Here is an 18,030-nt window from a genome sequence, read left to right as displayed (position 1 = left end):
CTTCCCACTCGACTCACTTTTGAGTTTTGCTCTTAATAACACCTCTTTGGGATCTTCCCTTGATATTTTCTCCCCTGATTTTTTCTAGGAGATGGATCGCATTGTCAACCAAATGCTGCATATTGCCCAGTATCTGGAGTGGGATCCCACGGAGCTAAGGCCTGTGAGTTTCTGTAAGCAGGGGGTGACTTTGGAGTGAGCTTTCAAAATAAGAGTGGGACCTACTCAGGACATGGGTGCCAGTGTTGGCTGTGCAAGTGCTTCCTTACTGACAGCTTCTTTGGGGTCCTATGCTGTGACCTGCTGCTTCTCTGATAAGAAAAATGTAGGTGGCAGCAGAAAAAGTGTAGAAATAAAAGAAATAATAACTGCCTCTAACCTTTCCACCAGTGCTAAAAGTCTTATAGCAAGAATTCATAGATCAGAGAATTTGAGCCAGAAATAATTTTAGAGATTTTTCTCAATCACCAGGTAATATTAATAACAACAATTAACTCCATGTGGGGGTTTCTTATGGACCAGGAATTATATTAGATGCCTTGTACATATTTTCTCTAATCCTTCCTACACTGCTGCAATGATAGTGTTATTTCCATTTTGCAGATGAGCAAACCTGAACCCAAAGAGGTGGGTGATGTGCCCAAGGCCATACCGTCAGGTCAAGACAGAGTCGGACCTAGGACCCTGGTCCCCTCACTTCTAGTCTTGTCCCTCCCTGCTCTACTCATTTTGAATAAGAGGGGAAAGGGATAAAACAGAAAATGGGTGATGTAGAACGAAAGAGAAAGCAGTGGCCAGAGGGAGGTAGAAAAATCAAGGATGAAAATGGACATGTTTGTCACTTTCTGGATTCCACAGATATTGAAAGAGATGTTGCAAGGGATGGACTACGACCGGGATGGCTTTGTGTCTCTACAGGAGTGGGTCCATGGAGGGATGACCACTATCCCCCTGCTGGTCCTCTTGGGAATGGATGACTCTGTAAGTCGATAAGCTGGAGTTCAAAGGTCCTTGCCATCTTGGAACATTGGAATCCTTGTTAATATATATGATATCTAAGCCAGACTTCCCAGTGGGCTTGTCACACCCTCGGATTGGCTCAAAAGTCCTTTCTATTCTCAGTTCTTTACCTATCTTCATACCGCAAATACATTCATCCTTCAGGAAACATTTGCTAAGTTGTTAATAAATTTAAAAACATTGTTCTGCATGCTGTGAGGGCACAGATATGATATTTGCCTGCAAAAAGCTTATGCTCAACCAGGAAAAGAAGAAGAGAAACTTTAAGAAAGATGTCAGGTGCTGTGGTACATGCCTGTAGTCCCAGCAGCTTAGGAGGCTGAGACAGGAGGATCATGAGTTCAAGGTCAGCCCCAGCAACTTAGCAAGGCCTTGAGCAACTCAGTGAGACTCTGTCTCTAAATATAATATAAAAAAGGGTTTGAGATGTGACTCTGGGTTGAGTGCCCCTGGGTTCAACCTCTTGTACCAAGCAAACAAAACCTCAGGGAAGATTCCCATCTTTTCAACAAATTATATTTTTAAATGGTAAGAATTAGAGAAGGATAGAAGAAAGGAAGAGAAAGAGAAGGAGGGAAAGAGGAAAAAGAATGATGATCTGCTACAGGGTGGGTTTCATGAATAATCTCTTATTTAACAGAACATCCAGATAAGGTAGGTATTTTTATCCCAATTTGTGTAGATGGGAAACTGAGGTTCTGATCCTAAGAAGCAAAGGAAGAACCAGGATTTGTCACTGACTCCAGAGACCCTGCACTTTCTAATTCCCCACACATAAGTGTAAAAACAATAGGAAGAAACTGGGGGTGGGGGGAGTGTTGACCAAGAAGAATGTGTGAGATTTTGAAAACACATTCTTGAGAGTAATGATCAGGTGGAAGGCCCTAGGAGGAGGTTTGATCTTGCTGTCAAGATTGGGTGTGATGAGGCTGGTAGAAGATGGTAGAAGAGAAAGCTTATGCAGGCAGAACAACTTGATCAAAGATTCAGATGGAAGAAAAGTCAGGGAAATCTCCCAGTTGGATCATAGGAGGGGATTCATGTAATGGCTTAATGTGAAATCAATGGTTATAATAGCCTGCATCTGACCCAGTGGGTTACTGTATTTTTTTGCTTATTTACCAAGTACACTAACTTCCATACCTAAGGGAGGAAAATTACCCTGCAGAAGGGTAAATGGTGACATTAAGGATTTACCAGAACAGTCAAACAGGTTGTGTGACCACTCCTTTGTGATTTCTGAAGTATCATAGAGAGAAATAAAATAGAAAGTGAAGTTGGGTTAGACTCAAGCTGACTATCATGGCCCATAACTCCATACCACAGGCCTGCAACTCAGGACTAGAGTAGAGCCTTTATTTCCAAAGCTCAGGAGCTAAGAGTCCTGCCCTATCTTGCAGCATGTCCAGTTTTTCCCAAGTGCTAAGTGGTGATCAAGGAACCAGGATCTACACAACTCCTTTCTTAATCCTTAGAGCCCTAGAGGCAGAAAAGACCTTGTCATTCCTGGTTTGTCCCTTCCATTTTAGAAACTAAGGTCTAGAAAGGTAAAGGACTCACCCAAGGGCACACACCAGGTCTGCACCAGAGGCCACCTGCCACATTCCATAACATCAGACCCCGCATGAAACAATATGTATAAGAACCCACATGAGCTGGATGCTCAAATGAGTAAGCTTTTTCTATCAATACTTCCATCAAAATGGAAGTTCTGCCTGGGTGCTTTCCCAACTCCATTGTTTGGTTTTCCTCATTTGGGAAATGGAGATAGGACATTTTCATCACAATGAACCCATTTCTGTTTTCTGCCCTATTTGGACTTGGTTAGGTTCAAAATACCACCGTCTCTGCATGAGAGGACTCACTATTTTCTGGCTAGAGGAGAGAGAAACTGACTATTTCTTCAACATTCTTCCAAATGCTAAATCAGCCTTGTAGAGGATCATAATTTGTATCAGCAAAAATGGCAAAGTGAAAATAAAAGCAAATTTGATTCAAAAGCTTTTATGCTTTCTTTTTCTTTTTTCTTTTTCTTTCTTTTTTCTTTTCTTTTTTTTTTTTTTTTTTTTTTTTTTTTTTTGATACAGGGGATTGAACTCAGGGACACTCAACCACTGAGCCACATCCCCAGCCCTATTTTGTGTTTTATTTAGAGAAAGGGTCTCACTGAGTTGCTTAGCACCTTAGCTAAGGCTGGCTTTGAACTCACAATCCTCCTGTCTCAGCCTCCATAGCTGCTGGGATTACAGGTGTGAGCCACCTCGCCTGGCCTGCATTCATTTTTAAATATATACTTTAAATAAAAAAAAAAAATTTAAGGCAATGACTACATCTTTTTCCTTTTACCTCTATTTTGCTTATTTCTTTTTATGTGGTGCTGAGGATCAAACCAGGCCTAGCACTTGCTAGGCAAGTGCTCTACCACAGAGTCCACAGCCCCAGTCCCTTAAGTAAATTTTTAACATGCATCAATGTCTTTAATGTCCTATTGCTTGTTTGGCCTCCTCCAACCCCACAGATGATCACTGAGGAGTCTGGGGATCCGTGAACAGGACATATATAAAAACAGTCTCTCTCTCTCTCTCTCTGGATGAAATTGTAGCAGTGGCATAAAACCTGAAGGCTACTGCCACATTCTGCAGCCTCCCATGTGCAGAAATGAAAAAACCACATGATGGTGCTGTAACCTAAGCAGAAACATTTCCTGGCTCCAAGTCATTGTCCATTGGCTTCTTGTATCTAGAAAAGCAGCAGCTGAGAAAGCCGAGCCAGCTGATTGACTTAGCGAATAACGGTATTTTTCAGATGAAATGATAGTCCTTTTAGATGCATGGAGAAGCTGGATCTTCTGAAAAGGGCTGTAATTTCTTTTCTGTCCATGAAGGGAAATCCTGGGTGGTGGAGGTAGGAGAGAGGCCTGGAAGGAGCTTGGGCTCTGAGACCAGCTGGACCCCCCAGTTCAACTGCTGACCCCATCACTTATTCTCTAGATGGTCTTGGGCTAGTTATAGTCCAGGAGTCTCTATTTCTCCTCTGTAGATTAGGAATCAATCTAATCTCCTTACTCCTAAATATGCACTCTGTTTATTTTCATGTCTCCAGTAGCTATTGCCGAGTAGGAACAGTAAAAATTTTAATGTACTTGGCAGTGGATTATGAGCTTCACTTACATTATTTAATTTAATTCTTGCAAAAATAAAAAATAAAACCTTGAGATAGATGTTTGCTGATGAATGAATGAATCAGTCATCTGGTAAATCATTATCCATTTGTATCTCTTTCCTGAAGTGGAGCATTAATTCTGTAAAAGGAGCATTAATTCTGTAAAACTCAGGTCTGGAAGAAGCGGGGTTTTGAGGTGGTGAGAAGGAATGAGCTTCACCTGGACCAGGGGAAGAGACCAGCATTTGGAAAAGAATGTGGGCTGCTGCAGAGACCATAAGCAGGAGTGTGGGGCCAGAAGTAGGACTGACCACAGTGACCAGTACAAAGGCACAAGTGGCCAGAAGTAAGGTCTGGACTTGCGTCCTGCACATTGGACTGTATGTCCCTGACTGTGGGTCCCCATCACCTTATTACCTACCATACTTTTTCCCTTCAGACCAGTCCCAGAGATACTCTTGTGATGGAGTCTTCAGAACTAGTATATGTGGGGAGGGGTGTCCTGAAGCCACAGCCTGGAGCCACACTGAGCTCCCAGGGCCACAAGGTGGGAGACTTGGTGTTCCCCAGAAGATGTGTGATTGTGTGGAACGTGGTCTGTGTAGTGGGTAAAGATGATTTCACCTCTGAGCCAAATCTGGAGGAGATGATCCCTCTCTTTCTGTGTCTTGCTCTTTACTATTTTTTTCTGTGTGCAGAAAGTTTGTACAAGAAGCACATTATTTTTACTAAACTATTTTTTTCTCTATTCGAATACTAGTATATAGAGTGGAAAATTTGGAAAATATAGAAGAGAAATTAGATAATAAAATTAATGCACAATGCTGTCAGCTATAGCTAACCTTTGTTGACAGATCAGTGAAACTCCTTTCCAACAAAGATCTTAGTTCACAAAGACTGAAATCAGAATATATCATCAAGCGGGTGCAGTGGCGCATGTGGTGACCTGTAATCCCAGCAGCTCTGGAAGCTGAGGCAGGAGGATAGCAAATTCAAAGCTGGCCTCAGCAACTTAGTGAGACCCTAAGCAACTTTGCAAGACCCTGTCTCTAAATAAAATATTTTTTTAAAGGGCTGGGGATGTGGTTCAGTGGCTGAATGTCCCTGGGTTCAATCCCTGCTACAAAAAAAAAAAAATTATATATATATATATATAATGAAATTTACCTTCTGGTTTTTTTCACTCAGCAATATATCATGAACACATTCTCATGCCATTAGATAATTCTTTAAATGACTTTTTGGTTGCCCTCTAACATGAAGTCATATCAGTGTACTACCATTAATCTTTTAGTAATTTGGAGACTTTAGAACATTCCAGTTTTTCATTATTTTAAGTAATGCTGGGTTAAACACTCAGCAGAGCACAAAAATGCTCATCTGTCTTTCTTTAGGAGAGAGACCCAGAAGGGAAATTTTCAAGTCAAAAGTTGTAAACATTTAACAGATCTTTAGATAGACAGGTGATAGAGATAGACATGGAGAGAAGATAGGTAGGTAAGTATGTAGATCGATCAAATTGTTCCAATTTACACTTCCACTGCCCATTTGAGAAGAGCTTATTTAATTCCCCCACATTCCCATTTAGGTATTCTTATTTTTAATGTTTGCTAATTTTACAAAGCACAAAAAGAACTTTTTATTTGAATCTAAAACAGTTTTAAAAACAAGTGACTTACCTTCCATATACAAGAGTCCTGTTTAGAAAATAGAACATGCAGGAGGCACCCTCACCCACTTCCTCTAGCTGGGGCTACAAGCTCAGGGTCTCACCTCCTGTACCCCTACAGGGCTCAAAAGGGGATGGGAGGCATGCCTGGACCATGAAGCATTTTAAGAAGCCAACCTACTGCAACTTCTGCCACATCATGCTGATGGGGGTGCGGAAGCAAGGCCTCTGCTGCATTTGTGAGTAAACTTCCCCTAAGCCTCTTCCCCACTTCACTGTGCTGCTGTGTGCATGGTTGATCAGGCCATTCTAGGGAAAATCGAGATCTGTTTGCTTCTGAGCTTGAGGGACTACCCTTCTTGTTCCAGCAACAGGGGTAAAGAAGGCCTCTATGTGCTATCCTCAAGTCAAATGGACGAGACCTGTAGTATGGTTGGAGTCAATAGGCCACTGATCCCCTAGAAAAAATAAGTTCATATGTAATTCAAAAGCATCTCATACTGATTTTCATTGGGTTTTCTAGTCAATGTTTATGTTCAAAGGAACCTGTTTTGTTTTTGCGTAGCTTTGAGTCAGTGAAGCAATGCATTCTAGATTCTGTAAATACAATCAGAATTAAAGCAAGACATTTGTTTCACTTGACAACCCAATTAGTAAAGAAAAAACCTCAAGTGAGAGATGAGAGAAAAAGGGGAATGAGAGACTGGAAAGATGAGCAGGAGAACCAGGTGAATAAGAAGGAGAAAGAAAGGGTGACAGGGAAGAAGGGGATATGGGGAGCAGGGAGGAAAGGGGCTCCCACAAGAAGTCTTTGAAGGGGTCACACAGTCCTACCAACCACAAGGACATCAATAGAGCTTAAATCTACCAAAGGCTGTGCAGAGCTGGATGAGGCGGTGCACACCTGTAATTCCAGCAGTTCAGGAGGCTGAAGCAGGAGGATCACAAGTTCAACGCCAGCCTCAGCAACCTAACAAAACCCTGTCTCAAACTAAAAACTGTCTTAAAGGGTCTAGGGAAGTTTCTCAGTGGTTAAGCACCCCTGGGTTCAATCCCTGGAACCAAAAAGGGAAAAAAAAGACTGAGTAAGGAAGTCCCTTCATGTGGTCCAGATCCTCTAACCTGCACATGTGACCTCAGCAAAAGGTCATCTTAGTGGAGTTGGGTCTGCTGTCCATCAAGATCAGGCCTCAGCAAATTAAAGAAGGTGTCCAGTGACCTTTTGCCCCATTCAAATCCCCCTTCTTGACACTTTGCATTGACCAGTTCTCATTCCTCTTAAGTTCCAGGCCTGTGGACCTCTGCCATTTGCATAATAGTAGAAATGACAGTGGTAATTTGGAATAGCTATTCTCACCCAGCCACATGGTGCCTCACGTAAATTATGTCATTTAATGCTGCCAAAATCCCTACAAAGAAAAAGACTATTTATGCCCATTTTGCAGAAAACCCTCAATTTCAGAGAGATAAAACAATTTACCCAATATCACGTGGACTTACAAATGGCAGAGCCAGAGATGAAGCCTGGCCTGCCTTCCCAGAGACCCTTGGTCTTTCTGTCCACTCCCCAACTTCCCTGACATGGGCACAGTAAGCAGGATGATATTTCACTCTCCCCTTTCTGGGGACATTTCCCTGCTGCATTCACTGCTCACAGAGAAAGGCCTAGGTGCCTAGGTGGAGGCACAGGAGCAGAACTGGAAGATGACTGGGGACTCTGCTCAAGGAACAGTAGGAGGCTGTTGAAAGTCCATTAGGCGAGGCCAGCTCCACATGTCCCCAGCCCTTCACAGGAGGAGATCCAGCAGGAGATACAGGCCTTGGCTGGGAGGTTGGGGGATGGCTCTTCCTTAGATAGTCACTCAAATATCTTTCTTATTATTTTTTTTCTTTGTAGATTGTAAATACACTGTCCATGAGCGCTGTGTATCCAAAAACATTCCTGGGTGTGTCAAAACGTGCTCAAAAGCCAAAAGGAGCGGCGAGGTTGGTGACACCTGGTGCCTTGTTCTACTGCATGCTGCATCTGGGGCAACATGTCCATCACACAGAGTCCTGGGCAGGAGGGGCTTTGGGAGCTTTCTCCCATCCCTTCTCTGCTTTGAGGATCACCCTTAAATCATCCCATTCATCCATCAATCCATTCAGCATCTCCCCGGGGCCCACCACTTGCCTGGCACTGTGCTAGGGGGCACGCAGGTTATAAGAGGAAGTCCCCAGACTGCTCAAGCACTGCCCAGTGTACAGGGAAGGACAGACATGTCAGCAAGTGCACAGTAGTGAGGTGTGCCATCATAATAAGGCTCTGTGGAACATACGATTGAGGCACAGATGAGGAGCCAGGGAAAGTTTCACAAAGGAGGTGGCATTTGAGTTGTGCCCTAAAGCTATTATCAGGAGGACTTCAAGAGGTATTGAAGAGTAAAAGCAGTCCAGGCAGAAAGAGTGTGTAAAGGCCCAGGACATGACTTATTCTGGGATCTGTACTTAGTTTGGTGGGGCTGGAACTGAGGGTGCTTAAAGCGAAGTGACAGGAGATGTTATTCAGAAAGAGATCCCACCCGGAAGTGGTCTTGTAAGGTCAGCTCAGGAATTGGAAAGGAGTTTTCTGTGCAGCCACAGGGTCCTCAAAGAGCTTCAATCAAGGAGTGATTGAATTTGCAAGTCAGGTAAATTGTTCTGAGTATGGTGTAAGAAAGAAATCCCAGCGGGGGAAATTCTTGGCATAATTAAAGCAAAAGGCAGTGTTGCATTGAGGGCCCCTCTGGGTGGGGTCTGCATGGCTGAGGCCCTGTCTGTGCTGACATCCCTGGGGCCATGCAGATCATTGAGTATTGACTGTTCCATTGACTAAGGAGGAGAGACCGAGGGAGAGGTAATTTGGAGGTAACCAGGACTTGGTGATGTGATGAGAGAATGAAAGAGGGAAAGAGGTAGGGCTCCCAGGTTTCTTTCTTGGCCATTGAGTGGTGCCATTTGCTGAGTCTGGAAATTGAGTGTCCTTAAAATTAAGGGCAGGGCACTCTGCGTTGCTGCAAAAGGAAGATTCCATTGAGGAAGCTGAGTTGGGAGATGTTTAGCAGGTGGGAGTGGTACCCACCCCTCCCACAGAAGTACTCCTGAGAGAGAAGGGCACCTCCAGGGACTCCTTTGCATGCCTCATGGACACCGCATGGCCTTTTGTCTACTCCCTTCACACCACCCCATGTACACCCCTTTCCATGCCCATGCCTTCCACCGGGGCACTTGGCGTGCCTCCTGGGCTCAGGCCCTGTGCCTGCACTCTGGCTGCCTGCCACTCAAAATAGAGTGAGGTCACTGAGAGGCCAACAGGGCACATTCACAATTTTCTGAGTCTGCAGGGACACCCGGAGTCCCTCACCATCTCTTCAGATCCCAGAGAGGCTGGAGAAGGCAACATGGCACTGGGGAGACAACCCTGGACTTGGAGTCAGAGACCTGGCTGTGGGTCCCTGCTTGGCCAATTACCAGCCTAGGAACCTGGGGCCAATCACTTAACCTCCCTGAAGCCTTGCCTTTTTCTCTCTGCAAAATAGAAATAACAATGATCTGAGAGCAAATTCAATGTGATCATGTAGATGACACATCCATTTACCAACCTAGCTCTATCAACCACCAATAATGCATGGCAGAAGATGAGAAGCTACAAACTAAGTGTGACACAACTTTTGGAACTGTGATCTTTACCAAAAAACATTCCAGAGTGGGAGCCATCAAGCAATTTAATTGCTAAGTAATTTAAAACATTTATTTTTATTTAATACAAACATGGGATAGTCTCGTACAAACATTTCATATATTTTTAATACTGTGCTTGAAGTTGGGCACTCAGTGCTGCACTCCTATCTTCCCCCAGGGTTCACATCCACTTCTTTCTGCAGCTCAGGGTACCTTGATGGAAATCTGAGAAGTCCTGTGGCATTGCAAGGAGAGCCAGCTGGTAATGCTGGCTCTTGGATGGTGGTATCACAGGTCAGGGGCCATCGCTTTAGCAGTACCTACACATGCACATACACCTACAGACATTCTCTCCTGCTTCCCAAGATGCTAACCTCCCCCGGTTACACTTCCTGGGCAGGAAGCAGATTACAGCCAGCTCTCCAGGAAATGGTGTGAAAGTAGGACCCTCACTAGTTTCCTTGGACTTTTTGTCTAAGCTTCATCTAGAGTTCATTTCAACCGTGGCCACACGTTATGACCACTCAGAACACTTTAGAACATATTAATGATAAGAAGAGACTAATTCATTCAGAATGTGGGGTGGGCACTATGACTTCTAGAAAATTCCTAAATGGTTCTGATGAGCAGCTCAGACTGAGCAGGGGGGAAGGAATTAGATATCCAACAGTGGGCACCTTCAAAAGATGGGGACTGTTGTAGGGAGGCCCTTCCAAGTGTGTTTTCTTATTGTATCCTCCCAACAACCCAGGAGTGGGACGTATCATACCAATTTGTACAGATGAAGCACCTGAGACTCAGAAAGGTCTAGGAACTGGTCAACAGTCATCCTGCTGTGAAGTTCAAAATCAGTGACTCCAACCAGTTTTGTCTGCAGCCCAGGCCCTCCCATGTTCCCTGCTCTGTGCTGCCTTCCAGAAAAGGGTCCATGCAAGCACATCACTCTGCGAGGAATTCTGCAAGACAGACAGATGGACTTCCAGATGAGATGCTGCTCACTCTGGCTGCTTGCCAGGGCAAATGAGCAATTCAAAAGACGCAGTGATTTTTCATCTACTTTGATTAGCACAATGGTGGTCAGGCAGAGAGGGAACCAGCATCCTATGAACATCTAAATAGGAAAGAGCCTTCCCCCCTCCTGGACTCCTCCCACACCCTCCTGCAGCCCCGGTCCAGGGTCATGGTTCTGCTGCCTTCCCTGGTATCCTTCGCTTCCCTCCCACAGGTGATGCAGCACGCGTGGGTGGAAGGGAACTCCTCCGTCAAGTGTGACCGGTGCCACAAAAGTATCAAGTGCTACCAGAGTGTCACCGCGCGGCACTGCGTGTGGTGCCGGATGACGGTGGGTTGGTGCCCAGGTGGCCCTGCTTCTTTTCCGTGTGATTTTTTTTTTGCTCAAGCTGCAGCCTGGGAGCAGTGAACATCCCGCCAGAGAACAATGGAGTTAGGCTAATAAGGCTAGGAAGGCCCCAGAGCCTCTGTTTCATGCCCTCAGTCTAATGGTGCTCCCATCAATTACCAAGCTGCCCAGAGAGAGGGGACACCCCCAGAATCTTGAGAGTAAGGGCTGCTTAAGAAGCTGCCCAGCCCATTGCCTGCATGCCCAGGCAGCTGGGAACAATAGGCTGGATCACACACTTCCCTCACCTATGTGAGGCCAGGGCACTGCCAGAGTGGGAGAAGAATTAGCCACTAGAGTGCCTGCCCCTTGAGGCACCAGAGGAAGGGGCACCTTCCCCTCAGACACTTTCCTTGCAGCAACCTCACTGCCTGGTCCAGGGGCCTCCGCCTGCCGCCACCAACCACAGCATAAGATAGAGTCCACAGCCCTTCTGGAGCCCCTCTAGAAGCCACTGAGCTGCCCAACCTGCCTGCCACATCCAACTCAGAGCCATGTCTTGTCCCCTGACCAGGTTACAAGAGGAGGTGTCTCCAAACCAGACTGCAGAACTCAGAATGCAGAGGATGAGTTGCAGGGTTTACTTACAAGTTTGCTCACTGAGATCTCCCTTCCAGAGTCTTTAAGCCTGGGGAGCAGAAATCCAAGGAGGGCTCTGGAATCAACAGGGAGAGCAGGGCATAGGCCCGCTCATGACCATTTTGCTCCAGTAGCCACGGGCGGGCGGCTCTTGGTCTCCTCTCTCTGCCCATGGCAGACCTGGCACCCCTCAACACACCTATATACACACGCTCAGCAGTCCTTCCAGAGCCAGCACTGCTCACCGTTCAGGGGGCATTAGACAGCTTGCCTCCCAGCAAACCTCTGCACCCTCCGAGCTGCTGGTTCCTCGATCACCTTACTCATTCTCACTCTCCTCTCCCTTTTGTCCTCCAGTTTCACCGCAAATGTGAATTATCGACGTTGTGTGATGGTGGGGAGCTCAGAGACCATATTTTGCTGCCCACCTCGATATGTCCTGTCACCAGGGTAAGTCCTCCTGCCCAGCCAGAGCTCTGTTTCTCTGAGTTCGTGGTTCAGATGTAGGCAGCACTCTGACCTTCCTGCCCTGCAGAGGGCTTCCCCAGCCACTCTTAGGGTTTGTGTTTTGGGTGTGCATTTGAAAGGGTCAGGGATGTGCCAGCCAGATTGTGAGAGAAAACTCCTCAGATGCAACTGGTTCCAGCTGCTGGGTCCAGATGGACCATGGAGTAAACACGTTCACCCTACGCACCTTGAGGGCAGACTACAGCTAAAGCAGGGTGAGGTCTCTCTCCTTCCTTACCCCCACGGGCCTCTCTGCTATGTCCAAACACGGATCACCCCTACCTTGACGCCTTTCACTGGGGTGTGTTAACACTCCAGAGAAAAGAAAGAGAGAAGCAAAATTAAACTCCTTTAATACTCATAATACTCACCTGTATTGAAGACTCCTCTCTCTTTTCTATCTTTTTCTTTTTCTTTTCTTTTCTTTTCTTTTTTTTTTTTTTTTTTTTTTTGGAACTGGGGATTGAACCAGGAGCATTCTATCACTGAGCTACAACCCTAGCCCTTTTTATTTTTTATTTCTCATAGGCATATGGTATTCATGTAATGGAATACCACATTGCAGTGGGAAAGAACTTGTGATCCTCCTGCCCCCAGCCCTACTGAGTTGCTGGGATTACAGGAGTGCACACCACCAGGCCAACAAGATTCCTCTTTAAAACAAGCACCAATTTAACTCCTCTTCTCATCTTAAAATTGTGCCACATCCCACAGATTCCTCACTTCTTGCCCTTGACTTAACCAGTTATTTTTTTTTTTCACTAAAAATCTACAAATTTTCCTTTTGAACACCATTTGGCAGTATCAGACATACAAACTCCATAACCCAACAATTCCCCTTCTGTGGATCTTTCTGAGAAGTACAAGCATTTACTCCATGTGTGTAAGACATGTATGAGAATGTTTGTGACAACTTTATTCATAGCAGTCAAAACTGGAAGAAATCTAAATGACAATAAACAGGAGGATAGACAAATAATTTGAGACCCATAGGCATATGGTATTCATGTAATGGAATACCACATTGCAGTGGGAAAGAACAAATTGTGCTCCCATGCAAAAACAGTATTTTAAAGAAATAATGCTGAATTAAAGAACTTGACTCAAAAAAACAAAGCACTCTCTCTGATTCCCTCTCTATAAAATCCAAAAGTCAATCAAAACCAATGTGATCTTGGAGCCACACAGGGCTATGCTTGGAGGGGCGGCAGTTCTAAGGACTCATACATATGCAAAAATTCATCAAACTGTCCAATTTCAAATTGAGCATTTTGCTGTAAGCTAAGTAAACCTCAATAAAATAATAAACACTGAAAATACAAAACCAAGAACCACGACTAAATGCTGTATCATTAGATAATGCTAAGCAGAGAAGCTTAGTGTGAGACCTTGCTTTTTGTAGTCCAAGCTTCTCCATCAACAAATTAGATTTCTGCCAATTCTAGTAAAGTCTCCTGTGTCCCTTGCCTGTGTCTCAAGGTTAAAGTCAGATCAAGTAGTGAGGGGGTCCTGGAGAGTCCCAGAGAAACTCATAGGTTTGTGTTCCTTGAAATCCAAAGTCCCACATTGAAAAACTACTCACACTGACCTGGCTTTGCTGATACTAGCCATTTGTTGTTGTTTTGGGGTTTTCCTTTTTGTTTTTATGGTACCAGGGATTGAACTCAGGGGTGCACAACCACTGAGTCACAGCCCCAGCGCTTTATTTATTTATTTATTTGTTTATTTGTATTTTATTTATAGACAGGGTCTCATTGAGTTGCTCAGGGCCTCACTAAGTTGCTGAGGCTGGCTTTGAACTTGCCATCCTCCTACCTCAGCCTCCAGAGCTGATAGCCATTTGTTTTCATCGGATCTCTTCCCTTATATTAGGTTTTTATTTTTCTTTCAATAGATGCTTGTCTTTCCTCTCTCCTCACAGGACAGACAAGGTGGAAAGTCTGATGGCAGTGTGGCAGCCAAGGGCGAGCTGGTGATGCAGGTACCTCACGGGTTGCAGTCCAATTGCTCATTCCAAATGAGTCCAAGGCAGTGGCCGGGAGGCCGGGGTTTGGGTTCTAAGGAAATGTACTCAACGTTTGCTTTCTCATCTGATCAATTCTGTCACGCAGGAGGACACTTTATTCCGGGCCTCTGGAGTTACCTTTGACCGCCACACTGTAGGCAAGTGGTGAGAAGGGAGGTTGGCTGATCCCATCGCTGGTCTAATTGGCTTGATCACCTCTGTAGGAGCAAATTACATAAGCCTTCAGTATGCAGACCTCCTAAACCATAACAAAAGTGTGGCCTAGAAGTAGACAATAGGTTTTCCAAGATTGCCAATCTGTCTCCAGAACACAAGTGTCAAAACGTAGTTTGCCAAATCCAAAAGTTCTTAATCCTTCAATGTATGTTTAAGAATTCGTTTTTACTCAGGCTCACTAGTGAACACCTTTTCTTTCTGCCTTCCACAAAAGAAATGCAAGCAAGGCATCCTGAAGAGGTACAAAGATCCAGAAAAGGAAATAGGAAAGTTAGGGCCTCCTCTTCCACCCTGGACCTAAGTCTCCTTTTGAAAAGGGTCATGGAAATCCTTGTACTCCTCACCTCCTGGAGGTGCTGCGAGATTAAATGAGAGTGTGCAGATTCGTTTGTTTTAAAAATTAAGATGAAACAATGGAGATGAGAAAGCTCTAGACACCCAGAAGGGCAGCAAGTCAAGTGGAACACACACACACACACACACACACATATACACACACACACACACAAGCATGCAAGTATAACAGTTGTTAGACATGGATTCTTCTGCTTGTCCTGCATCAGTTCTGATCGGGCAGGACCCTTGCTGTATAGATTGCTGAATACTTCTAAAACTTCCAGAAGTTAAGGGCTTATTCCTCAGGCTCCAAGATGATTCTGGGCATCACAAGTCCTTGAGCAGATAAGAGAATTATTAAAAATCACAAACAGTGCTACTGTTCTCTTCAAACCACATGGCACGCTGTGTTTGCTGGCTTTTTAGTTTAAGATCAGAGAGAGCAGGCGTTAGATGTTGAACATGGAGCAGAGCTGCCTCTGTGTCAGAATGTCATTCGGCTGAATCCACAAGTGCTTATTGATTGCCTGCTGCTGTGTCTGGTGCCGGGGGCCCTTGGGAAGAGGGTTATACACACACCCTGCCCTGCTCCTGAGCATTGAAAATCCATCCTTGATGCCAGGTTCAGAGATACCTCAAGGTAATGCCTTGAGACATTTACCTAAGACAGTAAAAGACAAAGACAAAGACAAATAAACAACAAAAGAAACTCCAAAAGATATGACATGTTTTAAATGTAAAAGCTTCAGTTGCCATGATTGAGGGGAATTTCATAGAGGAGATGGCTCTGAAGTTGGGTCCTAAGGATGAAAAGTCGTTTGGATTTTTTTTTTTTTAATTTTAAGATGTCACAAAGAAGGAAATGAGCATTTCAGGGTAGAGAACAGGAGGAGAATGGTGATCAGATGCATGGGAGAGAATTTAGGAGACACTCCCTGAAGGGTGCAAGCAGGGTTGGGCTGGAACTGCAAGCTGGGGTTAGAAGAAATGAGACCACAGCAGTGGAATGGGGCGAGATCCAGAAGGCCTTGATGCCAGGTTCAGAGATACAGATGTTATCCCCTGGGCAGTGAGGTGTCACTAAAGGTGTTTGCCCAGGAGAGGTGTGCCTGACATGGTGTTCTGGGAAGGGGGCAACATACAGGACTTCCCTGGGATGGAAAACACCCAAGCAGCATGGGTTCTGTGACAGCTGCTAGAGATGAAAGGACATTCCAGGGGAAGACTTGGCAGATTAGGATCTTCCCTGAAACACTGGATGAATAACAGTACCTTTATCAGGAGCACAGAACCAGGAGAAGATCAGTTTGATGGGAAGAGAAGAAGTCAGGTTGGGGCATGTTGACCTGGTTGTGATGGGAAACATCCACTTGAAGGCAGCCATGCAGGACAGTCAGAAATGCAGGACAAGCTCAAAAGGAAAATTGGGTTTGGAAATGCAGATCTAGAAGGTGCCAGAGTGGAAGTGATTTTTTTTCACTCCATGAGTGTTATTTTATTTATGTGTGTGACCAGATGGTCACACGTTCTAGGATTGTGTTCAGTTGTGTCCCTCACAGAATTTAATCGTGTGATGTGGGCACAATGCCACACCGTTGTTGAATGACTTGAAGCTACAGTGCCATTGCCCCATCTCTGATCCCAATCTCAAACCCTCATTGCCATTAGCACCCTTGAAAGGCCACTTGAGCTGGAAACACGTAGCCGCTTGGCCCCTCAGAAAACTCAGCCAGTGGACAAAGACCTGCCTCCCCGATCACCTCTCCTCCATGCCTGGGCCTGCTTCCTATCCACCTTTCCGAAGCTGTCTAAGCATCAAGCTCTCTTCTCCCCCGCCCCGCTCTCTGGAAAAGCAGACCTAATTTTTTTTTTCTTTTGCCTTTTAAGTATAAGATCATCCCCACCCCGGGCACCCACCCACTGCTGGTCTTGGTGAATCCCAAGAGTGGAGGGAGACAAGGAGAAAGGTACGTTCTCTTCTCTTTCAAAGTGGAATGGCTAAGACAAGCCCCTTCCTCCCCTTGACCACAGCAGATTGGAGACCCAGGCTCGCATCCCAGCACCACCACTGGGCCTTCATCTCCTGGCCCCCGGGCCTTAGGAAGATAACAAGATCTCCTCTCCTAGGTTATTTTAAGAATTAGGATAGCCCAGTGCTTAACGCAAGGTCTCTCTCATGAGCCACTGCAGAGTTCAGACTGAATCCTGAGAAGCCTCTTCCTTCCGAGTCTCACATGTCTTTTCTTGGTTAGGACTCACCTGACCTGTTCTCATCCCTGAGAATGCAGAGCACCCACCTCAGGAGTGAAGAAAATGCCCCCTTGTCTGGAAACTGGGGATTGCTAAGCAGAGTGGGAAGAGAGAGCCACTTCTGCCTTGGAGGCTGTTCAGTTCCAGGGTGATGAGCAGATGACAGTGATCTGGAATCCATGTTATGAAATAAGAATAAGTAGAGCTAAACAAGAACTTACGAGGACCCCCGTTCTAGTCCAAGGGACCTGATTAGTCTCCAACTAGAGCCCTGAGATCAGGCCCAGACGTGATCGCTGCCCTTCAGGTGTCCAAGCCCAGCTCCTCCTGCATTTGCTCCTGATTGGGGGCTGTAGGGGCCTTTCCCTAGGGGGTCCTTTGATACCTCCAGACATCACACTGCCAGAGCCACACAGAACATTTGGGAGAACGTCTCCTTGGGGAAGAAATTCTGGGTTTCTCTGCCCTGTTCTCTGCAAAGAAGGGGTGAGGCTCCTGGGGTGGGAGTTGGAATCTTAGATGTAGGGGCAGCCTTGGACCAGGGGGTGAGGATGTGGTGATGCCAGATAGACCTGGGATATACCAGGTCTGCAGGCACTCTTCTCCTATTTCACATTTAAAAGGGTGTTCAATCTGACTACTGATTTCTTTTTCTTTTGCCTTTTAAGTATAAGATCATCCCCACCCCGGGCACCCACCCACTGCTGGTCTTGGTGAATCCCAAGAGTGGAGGAAGACAAGGAGAAAGGGGGTCACCCTAATGTGACTTTTTGCAATGACATTTTCCTCCCCTACCCTCTAAATTTTTTTTTTCTCTCTCTTTTTCTCCCCCATAGAATTCTTCGGAAATTCCACTACCTGCTCAACCCCAATCAAGTTTTCAACCTGGACAATGGGGGACCTACTCCAGGGTATGGAGACAATAATCTTTATTTCTTATTCCTCTCTTCTAACCTCTGCAGAAGATACCTTCTTTCGTCACCTTTTTAATGTGTTTCATCCCTGAAAAGACCATTGGATACCTTTTATCTTTCTCACATCACACTCTTCTGGATGTGTTCAGAATCACCCCTTATGGCTAACTCTGAAAAGTGGCTTCCTACCTTGTCCCCCAAAGAAAGGAGTTGGTCTATAAGATGGGGAAATTGCATATACCATTCCTTTGAT

General features: G+C 45.4%; 1 protein-coding gene across 5 annotated transcripts in view; it reads left to right on the top strand.

Annotated features, from left to right (window-relative positions):
- Dgkg (diacylglycerol kinase gamma) overlaps positions 1 to 18,030 on the top strand; it is a 157,056-nt gene that overhangs the window by 37,108 nt on the left and 101,918 nt on the right. For 2 of the 5 annotated variants that reach the window (XM_076867243.2, XM_076867242.2), the window contains exons 7-15: positions 89 to 163; positions 859 to 981; positions 5,973 to 6,090; positions 7,749 to 7,837; positions 10,776 to 10,892; positions 11,886 to 11,978; positions 13,957 to 14,016; positions 16,501 to 16,580; positions 17,700 to 17,774. In XM_076867243.2, the coding sequence (XP_076723358.1) occupies positions 89 to 163; positions 859 to 981; positions 5,973 to 6,090; positions 7,749 to 7,837; positions 10,776 to 10,892; positions 11,886 to 11,978; positions 13,957 to 14,016; positions 16,501 to 16,580; positions 17,700 to 17,774 (830 nt within the window). The remainder of the gene's footprint in view (positions 1 to 88; positions 164 to 858; positions 982 to 5,972; positions 6,091 to 7,748; positions 7,838 to 10,775; positions 10,893 to 11,885; positions 11,979 to 13,956; positions 14,017 to 16,500; positions 16,581 to 17,699; positions 17,775 to 18,030) is intronic. The other 3 variants (XM_076867246.2, XM_076867245.2, XM_076867244.2) reach the window with 2 other exon arrangements.

The sequence above is a fragment of the Callospermophilus lateralis genome, chromosome 10 (assembly GCF_048772815.1).
Source record: "Callospermophilus lateralis isolate mCalLat2 chromosome 10, mCalLat2.hap1, whole genome shotgun sequence".
NCBI classification, from domain to species: Eukaryota; Metazoa; Chordata; class Mammalia; order Rodentia; family Sciuridae; genus Callospermophilus; species Callospermophilus lateralis.
This window is presented reverse-complemented; position numbering and strand designations above follow the sequence as displayed.